This window comes from Micromesistius poutassou (genome assembly GCF_964030765.1).
Source record: "Micromesistius poutassou genome assembly, chromosome: 12".
NCBI lineage: Eukaryota > Metazoa > Chordata > Actinopteri > Gadiformes > Gadidae > Micromesistius > Micromesistius poutassou.
Genome location: NC_140282.1, coordinates 4,204,559 through 4,219,169, shown reverse-complemented (window position 1 = coordinate 4,219,169; position 14,611 = coordinate 4,204,559). Strand labels below are relative to the sequence as shown.

Here is a 14,611-nt window from a genome sequence, read left to right as displayed (position 1 = left end):
TGACGCTACTCATATATACATTAGATGCATCAACGATATTATTATATGGAAAACCAGCACTACTTAAATATCATTTGCTATTAAACGGCATGTTAGGGCTGGTTAAGACGAGTTACATACGTTGACATTGTGGGATGTCTCCTCTCCAGGTCCCGTTGCCCTCACATGTTACCACGGCAGGACTGGACAACTGGTAACCATGGAAACAGCTATAGCTGACACTTGAGCCCCAAGACTGGTCTTTTCCCTCCACCTTCCCATGATGCACCTGGGGAGGGGCTCCACACTTGATCACTAAAATCAATCACACACAAACAAACACAGACACACAAACACACACATGGGCACACACACGCACAAACCTTATTAATGCGTACGCAAATATTGGCACATCTGTAGGTGTGAAAAACTCTTCTTTCTTTTTAGCACACATTGCTCTGCACTGTTGGCATTGACAACATGCTAAGCCCTCAGCATTGTTGTGGAATAATGTGCAAAGATGGCTCCTTGAAGTCGCCAAACAACAGCATGCACGGCAGCTTGAAAATGCAATGCACACATGTGATTATTTTGCATCCTGTTTGCCTATTGATCAAACAAAGACAGTCTGTAGGATTTCAGATTGGTTGTCAATTGTGTGTTGATAGTATGTGAAGTTGGCAAAAATGCCATTTGATGGCGCGGTTAGCTCTCCAGCCCAATAGAAACATGTTGATTTGATTTTACGTCTCAGAATGTGTTTGTGTTGAATTAATATGGTATTGGATTAATGGTGGCATAATCTCAGACCCAGCAGTCCTACTACGTTTCAGCAGAACTTCTCGGGGGAGACGGCACAGAGCCTGGCTCGGAAACCAAAACACGAGCTCATTTACTGTTTCGTTGCAGAGATATTCTACAGAAGAAAACAGTTCAGGAAGCTTTCGATAAGTGTGATTCCACAGTGGCCAGATAAATGTTGTTGATTTTAAACCTTTGCAGACAGTTTTTTCAATATAATACTGCTGGCCAGAGTTTGTGTTTGCTGTTAATAGCCAATAAATTGCTTACAGACGCCTCCCCCGGCAACACGATTGGTTGAAGCAAATATGAAGCGAAAGAACTGCACGTTCACCCAGATTTGAGATAGTCTGGCATCAGACTTTAGATATTAATATGAAGAGGGATTTGTGCGACAAGTAGTGTTATAAATAAATCGCCAATTTGCGATACCAAGCCAACTAGACCATGTAGGTACCATGTGGGTTGGATACACCTTGAAAGTAAATCTGGCAGTAAACTTCATGGAGAGGGTGAAAAGACGGTCAGAAGGGGTTCTGCCTTGGGCCAAAGCCTGTCGCCTGTGGGTCCGTTTAACGATGCTTCCTCTCACTCAGCGAATGGTGGCGGAAATGGAAACACAGGAACAATGAGGGGGAAAGCCAAATGCAACCTATGGCAGTGGTGCAGACCGTGATGTAGGGTCAGTAACCAAGGTCTGATCCTACCAAAAGTATCCCAGAGCACAACACAAACAAAAAATAACACAGGAAGTGTAAGTCAGACGCTGGAAAAATGCTTTGATGTTGAAAAACCAACGATAGCGACCTTTGTACAGTATTACCCAATTAAATTGTAAAAAAATAATAATAATAATCTGTAAACAAGTTTGACACTGTAGGTAGCCAGAAGCACAGCTCCCCAAAAACAGACGGGTGGAAGTGAAATAAAACCTGACGCGGTTGACCGATTTCAGCCAACATCAGGTGGCATTAGGGGGGCGGTTAAAAAAAAAGAACCATGTACGCTAATTACACCTAGTTCTGACAGCTGGCCGGCGCCCACCTCGGCACGGGAGGCCCTGAGCCGCTCCATTTAGCCTCGCCAAACCGCCATCTTACCTCTGCACCGAGATGCCAATTCCTATTGCACATGGGGCAGAGTTAGGCCTTAAAAAACGTTATTCTTCTTCTTTTTTTTTTGAAGGACCATATGGGTTATAAAGTATTTTTAATTGAACGTGTGCTCTTGTGCTACATGCCATAATGACTGCTGGTCTGCTTTGGAACCTGGGAGAAAAGCCCGGAATCTTCAAATTAAGAAACAATACAAACAAGAGGCTGTCGGGGGACATGAGGGCTTTCCCCCGCCCTTCCTGCGCCTGTGATCTTCTCCTGGCTCCGTGACCATAAGCACATCAAAGTCCATCTGCATAACAATCAATGACAACCTGGCTCTGCCTGCTAATATCATTACATTATGGAATATACTGCACTTTATGCTAGGCGTCTATTTGCTATGATCGTTATATATGCATACAAGCGGGAGGAGAAAATGTTCTATTAATTTGGCTTTACTGTAAATCAGTTCTTGCTTTAAAAAAAAGAAACTACCTGGAATAACGCCAACCTTTAGTCTAGTGCACCAAATCAGCAACGTCCCACACAAATCTTTTTCTCAGTATATGAGTGTATTTCTCAGTGCACACCTGCTGTATGGATAGCAGGTAGGAGTTTGGTGTTCCACACATGGCTTTTGCATGTTTGTATTCTTTTCGGTTGTATAACTCTAATCTGCTAATTCCCTGGACTTTGTGAGGACAGATGATCTAACAGAAGATAAACCAGACAAACTATTTGTGAAAAAAGAAAGACCCATGCATATTCAGTGGCTGAACTCACAGTAACCTAAGGCATGATCAGAGTGGAGGGCTTAAAGGGAGCCGCGGCGATATCTGTCAATAGGCGTTTGCCGGTCTTACCCAGATTCAGACGAGTTGTTTAAAGGATTTGGCTTGTTTGTTTAGACCCCGGGTTGACATTATGCATGCGCACTGGCAACTTGAATCGCCACTGCGCATGCTAGCGGACTTAAGAGACTGAGGCGCGCAGTTGGAATTCAGAGCAAGGATAGTGGTTGTGGGATAACTCTGTAGTCTGAACGCAGGGCAATGTTTCTATAAGTTACGAGGGTTAGCGGCACTCGTTTTGAATAAGCTACTACTCCAAACATATTGGAAATCTTTGGAAAGTAATTAAAAGTGTTTTCCCCTCTTACATAAACATGCACTAGGCTACTATAACTCTGCAAGTCAAAGCAGGCGAATGTAAAGGGAAAGTAAAACAACTCGCCTGAATCTGGGTAAGACAGGGCAAACTCCAATTTACATACATCTCAGGGTTTCCGTTGAATGTAAATGTATAGAAGGTAAGGTATGGCACATTTAGGTAAGGTAAACTCACTTAACCTAAGGTAGGCTAGGCCACGGTAGGGTAAAGAACAATAAGTGCTAGTGCTTACGGACCATGGTTGGTTGGCGTGTTCTGCACCCTCCCAGTGAGAGGAGGGCTAGGGTCGGGGGGGGGGGGGGGGGGGGGGGGCGTCTGATGGCTGAGAGACAGAGGGAAAACAAAGAGAAAAAACGCTCTTTGCAGCACTTTCCGGGGAAACAAAGCGGGCCGAGGTACTGTGCTGCTGTATCAGCTCACCTCCGAGGACACCCAAGGGATTCCTTAAAGTTGAGCTTAAAAAGTGTGCAGATCTCTATTTCAAAACACACACACACCCGAGCCTTCTGACAACATGGACATGAGGTCCTGGGGCTGGGCTCTACCAGATTGCACAATCAGGAGTATTTCGTGTCCAAGGAGCAGGGGGAAAAACTCATCAAAACCCTTCTAAGGGGAGCTGGGAAAGGCTGGCGAAATCTGGGCTTAAACTGACCTCTAAAATGAGCTGAACGTTTCTTGGTGAGCCGCCTGACCAAAGAAGCCTTACTTCAAACAAATCGTTAAAACACAGCTAAACAACTATGGCTATGGTATATACGGCTGTAATTGGAATTTCAAGGTTTGATATCCATAAGGCCATATATACTCATCTGTACTGATGGTACAGAGGAATATACAACAGTAACTCAATCTAACCAGAACTATGTGTCCCAGACTATTTAAATGAATACATTGCAAACTATTACTGTGCTCATCATGATTTGGTAATGCCAAGTGGAATACATTGTGAATACTATGTGTGTGTGTGTGTGTGTGTGTGTGTGTGTGTGTGTGTGTGTGTGTGTGCGCTCGCGCACGTGCAGTGTGCGTGTGTGCATGCGTGTATGTGCGTCCGTCCTCGTGTTCAACATGGTCTTCAGATCCCTCCCGCTTTTCCCTTTTCAAGCTTCCTCTTGCGTTTCATCCTCTCTTCCTCTTCCTCACTCCAGACCCCTCTCTCCCTCTCCACTCCATCTTCCCTCTTTCCTTTGACCGGCGCTGATCTGTGTGTGCTCATCTGCCTGTCCCACGCCCTGACTCCTGCTCCCTCTAAACACTTGACAGCTTCGCTCCTCTGCCAGCCTACACACTCCATTGCCTACAACCACTTCTTCGCTCATTGTGTGCATGAGTGTGTGTGTGTTGTGTGCACGTGTGTGTGTGTGTGTGTGTGTGTGTGGCGGGGGGTCTCTGTGTGTGGTTGTGTGGTGCACGCCTATGTGTGTGTGTGTGTGCGTGCGTGCATGCAAGTTTGTGTGTAGCAATGCGGATACGCGACCGCGATTGCTCTGCAGCTCCAAAGAACTGAATCAAACGGTGGACTGTTTGATCTGGGAATTGAAGGAGGGGGATCGCGAGGAAGAAGCAGCAGGGAAACGACGCACAATGCCCCGTGTTTCTCTTCCACACACTTTGTTACCCAACAACTTTTCTCCCACCACCACCCCCTCCCCACCATATCTCCATCTCTTTCGGGGGGTTTTTCTCGCTCCCTCACGCACACTCACTCCTCACTCCTTGTGTTTCAGTTCTCATCTGGCTGGCTGCCTGGCTGGCTGCCTGCCTGCCTGCCTGCCTGCCTGCCTGCCTGCGTGCTTGTCGATTTCCCTTTCTTTTACCGCGGCTGTTTTTTTTTGTCGGGTCTGTCTTTCTTCCACTCTCCATCTCCCAGTTGTTTCCCTGGCTGCGTTCAGTGGGGTGTTTCTCTTCGTCTCCCCAGTTCAAAGCCCTTGCTGAGGCAGGAGCCAGCAGGAGATGTTGTGCTTGTGGGAAGCCATGGCGGGGTGGATCTCAGGAAACATTCTCTGGCTTTATTTCTTCTTGCATTTCATTCGGTGTGTTGATCTATGGACTACGAGGGCTCGCTAGGGCCCAGAGTGGTGTGTTAGAATAGTTCATTATGGTGGATTGGGCTTATTTATTCATCTTTCCCTGATCATTGGGCGGCGGTACTTGGGGATGTATTAGAGCTGAACATGGCTGTTTGGCTGTTCATTATTCATGAGGCTTTTAATGAGACTCGTCTATTGGTAGATCAGGTTGATTGGTTTATGCTGCCGAGGATGTATTATTCAAATTCAGTGGTGGTATTTATTTTGTATTGGGAATTAACTCATTATTATCGTCGGTAAAGTCTCCCTCCCAAACAGGATACGACAACAAAGGCTTGTTTTAAACGTACACCGTGGTCGGGCACCAAGCAAATCCACCAATGCACTTATCCACCACATATAACTAAGGCTGAGAAGAATATATGCAGGAGAAGAATTCATGAATGAATCAATCAAATAATGCTTCCCAAGCATAAGACGGCAACATCCTGGTCTCCAGGGCACCCAGGATGTTGTTCACAGGAGGTAAGCATGCGTTTTGAGCTCAGCCAATCAGAAAATAATCAGCATTTGAGCACATAATCGTGCATGTGTGAAGACAAATACAGTTTGCCTTTTAAATTGGGCTGAAACAGCCTCAGTGAGGACATTCATGCTAGAGTTTGAGTTGCAAATGGTATGCAGTACGGAAACTACTAAGATTTAGATGAATAAATAGGCTATCATGACTTTTAGGAAAATATATTGAGGCAAAGGGAAAACTTGTCGTTTTAATTCAAGGATATCAAATGCATCAGTTTTGAGATCTCTGTGGATTTTTGTTGATTAATTATTTCCAAAAAAACAAATCAAATATGTGCCAGTCAAGAAAGGATTCTAATAAAATGAGAACAAAATAAAAGATTGTTACAGAAATATTTACAAGTCAATTATACATGGTAGGTCCCATTAAGCACACCCATCAGTATGCTAGTCTAAATAAAACTAGCAAACTTAATTATGGCAGAAAACACTGCATTTTCATGAGCTTTTATCTGTATATACTTTGATACTTATTCGGTCGAATTAATGGTCTGTGTAAAGATATTAAGCCGGCTTTGAGAAAAATGCTCACAAACAACAAACAAAAACAATGTTTTTGTTTGTTTTCAGTGAGGTTTTCTATCTTTCAGCCAAACAAAAATAAAAAACAGTTTTCTACGACCCTAGGATGCAAACAAGCTTGGGCTAAGTTAGTATAGTCTGTGACATGGGAAAAAAAAAGGCCATGCATTTGACAAAAAACACTTTGACTTTGCACTTTTCCCCACGGACGATGCTGCTTTCTGCGTTGGAGCATTTCATCATAATGTGGGATAATGTCCAATTTACAGCTGCCAACAAAAATCAACCATATGACTTGATTATGAGTGTGTTATGTCTGAATAAATTAACACATTTGATGAGAGAGTTGAGGCTTTTTGAAGATTTCAGCTTGACTTTAACCATAACCTATTATTAGGTCAGCACACAGAGGAGCTATACAAGCTGTACACAAGAGCACACATCTATATACAGTATGTATCTATTATAGTTTGTCCCACTGAACCAAAATGAATATAGACTTTGGTATTGATTGAAAGCTAGGGGTTCCTAGTAAGACGACTTACTAAATATGCCATTTGGTGGACGTTTTCATCCAAGTGTTGTACAATACCGCAAGTGCTAACATCCTTATCAATGGTGGTCAAGGTGGGAATTTAACAATAAGCCTAACACTGTTAACACCATGCACTAGCAGTTGTGGCAGAAAGACTATTATTATTATTATTACTAATAAAACTATTATTATTATTACATAAATAACTCAACACTCTCACCTTTACAGGCGGGCTTGGTTTGGTTCCAGGTCCCGTCTCTGGTGCAGCGCAGAGCGTTTCGACCCACTCCGGAGGGTTCCATGAGGTTTCCAGGGTTACAGTGGTAGGTCACGGTGTGGTTAAAGCTGAACTGGCTTCCTAGATAGATCCCGTTAGCGATGGAGCCTGGATCACCACAGCTTATTACTAGACGACGGAGGGGAGAACAAACAATCAATCAATCAAAACAACTAACAATCACATTATATTGAGCCACTAAAAGCTTTAGTAGAGACAAAGTTTAAGGAGTGTTTTGACTTTCAAAGCCCAGTGGGATTATACATATTTTAGAGTTAAATTTAAACAAATTAGAGGTGACATGTTCTGCTCAATTGACTTAATAAACATTTGATGACCGTCTCCACTTCACTTACCCTTGAGGCACTCCTGGTAGACAGAATCTTAAAGGAACACAGCCTTTGTTCACTTCAATACGAGAATACCACTATTTACTTCCATGTCATTTGAAATACATTTTTAATTAATTTGTGTCTTACAATCATTACAAACCAGTATGATTTACTATTTTCAATTTACTCTAACATAATTAGAATATAGTCTGTACAAAGTGAAAATTCTGTCTGGCCAACAAATGGCTATAGAAATAAGGAGAGTTGAAATTGAAGTGGTTGATTTTGGCCTGGAAGCTGTAGAATAACGCTGGAAATGCATCTGATTGCCCGGCAAACAGGCAACAGATGAATGCTTTCTGCTGAAACTTCACTGCTGCTAGGGAACTAGCATAACCAATTCTACTGAAGGACACAACACCATCTTCACTGGCTAGCCCAGAATTCTGGAGACTGAACTCCGACAGCCAGTGGGACTATTGCATCATTTAAAAGCAAAAGTTATTAAAAAAATAAATAAACTAAACTAAAGAGACTAAACTATACAAGTGCTAATTTAGTTAATCTGCAAATGATAAGGTTCCATTTGCATATTATTCCCTTTAATTCTTTAATTTGCTCTCAAATTGGATCGTACTCTGAATCGTCTATGAAGTTTCCCATTCCTCCAGATACAGACAGACAGATTTTTGTAATTATCAGCACCACGCTACGAACACACCGACCACCATCTCTGCTTCTACCGAGGCATATTGCCACTGCACGGATAAACCGCTGCTTCTAATATTAAGTAAAAAACACAAACGGCAAAATCAAATCAAACAACGTACGAATACAACAAATCTAAAGACCTCGTACCTGTGCAGTCGGGCGGCTGGCCCGTCCAGGTACCGTTGGTGGTGCAGTGTCTGGTGGTGAGGCCCGAGGTCTTGAAGCCTTCCCAGCAAGCGTATGCCACGGAGCTGCCGAAGGTGATTCCATCGCTCAGTACTATCCTGCCGTGGGCTGGCGTGCCGGGGTTTCCACACGACACCGCTGGGAAATAAGGAGAAAAACACCCCGACATGAAATAAAGATTCATTATAATGATACCCCTAATGATGTGGCGCCCGTCACTCACGGCGTGTCTGTACAGAAGTGGAATGTGGAGGAATACCGTCTTCCTGGAAACCGCTTTAATTACAGCCTTGAGATAGAAGTGACAGGATTCTGCGCTCGCTCTCTTTTTTTAAGTGTTATTAATTTTCTCACAATGAAAGGAGAAGTTGAGTTCTACTTGTGGGAGAATAATGGCGATCGCTAAAGGGCCGTCGATGTAGAATCTGCATAGTCCATCAGTGTGGGCCGTGGCCACGGGCAAGGCTCCAAAGGCTCCATCGCTCCAAAGTGTCATAGGACTCTCCCTTCGTCAGCGGGACACCACCGGCCGTATTTCACCACCATTGTTAGACGCCCCGCATTAACCACATTTACTTAACACTGGTCGTGGGGGCAGTGACTGCAAAGCTCAATTGGCTAATCCAGACTTTGGTGTCTAGTGATCCATCGATCTGTAGTTGCTGACACAGCATTCTGCCTTCACAGGAAGGCCAGGCACCAGTGACCAACCAGGACACATCTCGCTAATTGGATTGTGGCAGCTGACAGACATTAACAATCAAACACCTACTGATGGGATTCATTAGTTGTAGCCTTTTAAAGGATTCATGCCAAGTGTGTGCATGTGTGGGTGCTCTTGATACAGAGGGAGATTTATCATAGTTTTTTTTTTTTTCCAGATTCGGCCATTAAACACAATTCTCCTAATGAAAGACATCTGGAGGTGGCTATAAAATCTGTTAGAGATTGACACGCAACGATGGAACGTGAGACTGTAAATCCGACGCTACCCTTCCCCAGTACAAATGCACAAAAGGCCATTAGAGGTATGGGGTTGATGAAAGGCCTCGTGGAAACAGACCACGCTGATTTATGAAAGCCTGATCCAAGGCTGGCAAGATACGCAAAGCATTGGAAGGAACTGTATTCATAAGCGAAAAAGGAATCAAACACGACAAACAAGACGAGATAGAGGTACACAAAACAGACAAGGCTGTCTAAAACCAAAGCACGTCCCGTCCCGTTTGCACATCGGAAAATTGGGTTCCTGACCTGATTTAGACGGCATGATAGCAGCGAGGGGTTCTTGTCATGGCTTTAAACAAGGTTGAGTTTATACTTTAGGGATGCATGGCTTCCACTTACATGGGGAGTCAAGCAACACTGTTGGGAAAGGGCTGTACATTAGTCGCCATAATCAGTTCCCAGACACATAAATTGACTGTTGAACTAAACACGTAAATGCTATTTCTGCAGCACTGTGTCGGTCACATCTATGAAACGCGAGGGAGGGGAGATCCGATTGGCTAACCCGGTAGCATTTGTCTCAAGTTATGTTTTTCAGGTTTATATCAAACAGTGAAACGAGCCGCTGTGAATGCATTCGTCAGAGGAAACGCTATGTGGACATGCTCAAGCTCACCATAACCACCCAAAACAGAAGGCTGTTTAAACGGCGCCGATGCAAAATAACAGCATTTGATTTGCAAGCACAGCACACAGCTGGGAGACGGCCACGCTCCTGTCCGCCCCCTGGAAGGTATTGAGTTATTAAAGCTTGATCAATCATGTTATAGACTACTTGTCTTCGTTCAGCCCTACTTCTGCTCATATTTATTGATAGAAAAATTGGTAAACACTATGGATTCCCCAGATCCCTGTCTGGGGAATTCATTGTGTTTACCAATTTTTCTGTAACCAAATAAATGCTTTTAACTTAAAGCATCAAAAGGAACACTTCTTTGTAAGAAGAAATCTTACGTCAGACATAAACGGCCACACATGTAGAACAACATGTTATTGATTTCTCACTTACTCCTGAGGGACAGGCAGCGACAACAACATTTCACGGTGGCAATAACAGAAGGCTAACGTTTCTTCTGAGGAGCCCCTAAACAAATCATTATGCCAACGCATTACCCCAGTTTTTGCGGGGATCGCCACGGCGACATACCTTGACACAGAGGCTGCGTGCCGCTCCAGGTGCCGTTGTGCAGGCAGGTGCGCTCGGCGGAGCCCATGAGGTTGTAGCCCGCCTCGCAGCTGAACCGCAGCAGGCTCTTGGTCCGGAGCTCCTCCCCTCCCAGGCGAACGCCGTGGATGGGCACTCCCGGGTCACCGCAGACACCCGGGCTGGTGCCTGTAGGGGGAGATATCCGGGTGGGGGGGGGGGGGGGGGGTGCAAGGGCAGGCAAGCACGCATGCAGGTGCAGACACGCACGCACGCACGCACGCACGCACACACACACACACACACACACACACGATTTTTAGAATGATTCAACAATTTTCATCTCGGTCTTAACTCTTTCTCTTGGTACCTGTTTTTGCTTTAATATTGCACAGTCCAAGTACTATCAGATTTTCTTTTTCCTCCGTGGAGTCTAAGATGCGCAGCAAATAAAAATCCAATCGAAATTGAAAAACCTGAATATTTGGTATTTAAAAAAATGTTATATCCTGTTGTGTGCCAAGTGAAAATGCCATTACGAGGCTGACAGACTCTGAGAAAGGGCTGCACTTAGTTTTCAATCGTATAGTTACCAGTGCAGTATGGCGGCGCCCCGCTCCAGGTCCCGTCCTCTTTGCAGTGCCGTGTGGCGTTACCCACTAGCACCCCTCCAGGCAGACATGAGTACTGCAGCACAGAGCCATGGGTCCAGCTGCGGCCTCCCAATACTACTGCGTTCGGAGGCACACCGGGATCCCCACAGGAAATTGCTAAAGAGACCAATAGAAACCAGGCATAGGATCAGAGAAGAGACAGACATGGGTTTAGATAGAGAGTGTGATAGACACAGGGAGATATAGAGTGAGAGAGTGAGAGAGAGGGAAAGAGATAAAGAGAGACAGAGAGAGCGAGAGAAAGAGATAAAGAGAGAGCGAGAGACAGAGAACGAGGGAGAGAGCGTGAGAGAGAGAGAGAGAGAGAGAGAGAGAGAGAGAGAGAGAGAGAGAGAGAGAGAGAGAGAGAGAGAGAGAAACAAGGAATCAACAGATAGAGAGTCGCAGCGACACAGAGTTTGAGAGACGCAGACAGAGAAAGACATTCCAGAGAGGTGTGGTTATAGAACATGATGGACACCATTATATTACACAGAGACAAGGTCTGAGCACAGAGTGGATACTTAGATCTGCAGAGCTTAGTTTAGACATCATGAACCGCTTCTCCAGAGAGAGAGAAAGAAAATCTTATCAGGCATAATGTTGGGGTTTACTTAACATTTAACCAGGCTGTGCTGTGCTGAGCACATGATCTTTGATTTAAGCGCTGCTCTGCTTCGTCCCCTGTCGTGTGTTTGGAGGTGGAAGGGCGGAGACCCGGGTGCCCAGAGGAAACAGGGCACACATGTTAAGCCCACAGGGGTAGGACCCCGGTCCGCTCCCCACCCAGGACCTTGACGCTGCTAATTACCAGGATTTTGTCCAGGACAAAATGGAGTACGACTGGGAATAGCTCAGGGGGTAAATGTGTGTTTGAGTTTGGGTTCCTGTTTGTTTTGGCTTGTGTTCTACAAAAACAAACAAAAAAATGGATTCCCATGCCTGCCTGTTAAACTACAGCTTCCAATTGTGAATGATAACATGGACTGGCTCAGAATACAATGGCTTGGAATGTTACATCACCTTTAATAAATAACTATTGATGATATCAATAGGTAATATAGCAATAGGCATATGCAGATATTTTTCAATGCATCTAGCCATGAGCATGATGGGCTGTCATACTATGACAGACAACCCATTGTTCAAACATCTGAAAAGGACAGAATTGCTCGGGTCTCAATGTAGTGACCTTCATAAAGCCAGGATTACTGGAATGCATGGATCTGTCTCACTGCCCCAACAGATACAACTTTGTATTAGGAATAAAATGTTGCCTGCAAACACCCAAAAGCTTTTGTGGCTCACAAAATGTCTACATACCTGGCTGTAAAAGAGCCATTCTACTTACTAGGCCACTCGGTAGTACGCTTTGTCTTGCATTTGATGTCTGTGGGCTTTGCTGTACAACCCTGTGTGTGCTTGTGCGTGTGTCATGTTTCATAAAAAAAAGCTGTTTTTTGCACGGTTCATGATGTCTTAACTAAGCTCTGCAGATCTAAGTATCCTCTCTCTGCTCAGACCTTGTCTGTGTGTAATACAACGGTGTCCATCAATTTCTATAACTGCACCTCTCTGGCATGCCTTTCTCCGGCTGCGTCTCTCAAACTCTTTGTGTCGCTGCGACTCTCTATCTGTTGAGTGCTTGTTTCTCTCCCTACAGCTTTTTCCCTCTCTCTCTGCTCTATGTGCGTCAGAAGCTCTCTCTCTCCTCTCTCTCTCTCTCTCTCCTCTCTCCTCTCTCTCTCTCTCTCTCTCTCTCTCTCTCTCTCTCTCTCTCTCTCTCTCTCTCTCTCTCTCTCTCTCTCTCTCTCTCTCTCTCTCTCTCTCTCTCTCTCTCCCCTCCCTCCCTCCCATTTTTCGCTTCAGGTTAATCTCTATGTTTTTATCAGACAACGGATTTCTTCGACAATAAAGTCTGCCTGCCCAGGGGATGCACGTCCCACATACACACACACACGCATGCACGCGCTCACACACACCACACACACACTCACCCACACACCTACCCACCAAGTCACACTCACACAGACACACACACACATCCACCCCCCCCCCTTCCAACCTTCCTTATTCTCTCACTCTCTTTTATGATTACTTCTCACTCTTCTTGCTAGAAATACCTCTTTCTTATTCTATCTCTTTTTTCATTTTCTTCTCACCTTCATCCCAATACCTATTCAAGTCATTTCACACCTCAAATAGCTTTTTTTAAATCTTTTGTCTGAGAACAGACATAAGGTAAAAAAAATAAATAAATAATACATCTTTGAATACACACTGGCTGGTGTACACTTCTGTCCCTTCACTAACAAGAGGTTACTTTTTTTGTTTAGTAATTAAACATTTTCTTACCAATAATATAATAAAAAAAGATCAGAATAGCCATTTCCCATTTGCATAATATTTGTGACCAGACCCTTCTCTATTATCGTTGCTTCCTTTTTCTCCGTATCCCTGAACATATTAACTACACAATTTAATTCAAAATGTTTAAACCTTAAAATTGCCTGTATTTGTTATTCCCTTCATTAGGGAATGCACTTGCATGCAAGAATGTATGTGGCCCATTGTGCTAAGGCAGTAGTATTAAAGGTTGTATCAGCGATGTTGGGTGACATCACTTCTGTTGGTATTTGACGCGAGGTCCCAAACAAACAGAGCCAGCTCGCCCCTCCCTTCCGTGTTTCGTGCATCCAGTAAAAACTATCATGAAGGCAGCGCAAAACCCCACAACACCCAAACCATGTCGGTGATTGGTTGGAATACTATTTATTTTGATTTTGAGTGGTTGGTAGTACCATTTGTTTTTGTGTACGATCTCTGAGCATAGGCTGCCTACAGAGACACGTTTTTTTGACCGTCTGCTTATGGGGCGGGCAGCTAGCGGATCGTGATGAAAGATCAGATGAATGTGATTATTTACCGAGGCAGCGTGGGATTGGTCGATCCCACCGACCATCATGCTGACAAGTGAGGAGGGCGGAACCAAGAAGGTAGAATCCTCGTTTACAGTGGATGGCAACAGTCACGCCATAGCTGAAAACTTCTGGGTAACGTAGGCCAGATTGACGAACACCGTTTTCCACTTGTCCAGGATCGGAACAGTTGACCACTAGACAGTAAAAAGAAGGAGAAGAAAAAGAAGGAACACAACATATCGCTCATAAAACCACATACTCTAGTGATCTCGTTAATAGCCTCTACTGCTGCTAAAATAGCATTAACAATAATATGTAATAACCAATTTAACAACAAAGAGCCTTGCATGAATTGCATTCATCACATAAATTGCATAAATTCAATAAAGAAAACATCAAGTTGAGTTAGCTTAACATTGTCCAAAACATGTACAGACATTCACAAAAAGAACAACTCTCACTCAAAAAGAGACTAACACACAGAACAGGCTGGGGTCTGAAGTTTAAACAAAATATGATAAACGATAATGCTGGGACACTGAAAACCTAAGCACTGTGTTGAAATATCCAAAAAAAAAGTATATATACGCATACATCATATTTTCGATCACAATACAAAGAAAAGCCTTCTCTGAGTATGCATATGCTTTGTTGTTATCT

General features: G+C 44.1%; 1 protein-coding gene across 1 annotated transcript in view; it reads right to left on the bottom strand.

Annotated features, from left to right (window-relative positions):
* Positions 1-14,611, bottom strand: part of csmd1b (CUB and Sushi multiple domains 1b) — a gene marked incomplete at its 3' end in the record, with an annotated part of 83,146 nt that overhangs the window by 10,709 nt on the left and 57,826 nt on the right. The window contains exons 34-39 of the mRNA XM_084475945.1: positions 13,957-14,145; positions 10,971-11,147; positions 10,381-10,566; positions 8,187-8,363; positions 6,940-7,125; positions 121-294 (exon numbers count right to left, since the gene is read on the bottom strand). Of these exons, the coding sequence (XP_084332071.1) occupies positions 121-294; positions 6,940-7,125; positions 8,187-8,363; positions 10,381-10,566; positions 10,971-11,147; positions 13,957-14,145 (1,089 nt within the window). The remainder of the gene's footprint in view (positions 1-120; positions 295-6,939; positions 7,126-8,186; positions 8,364-10,380; positions 10,567-10,970; positions 11,148-13,956; positions 14,146-14,611) is intronic.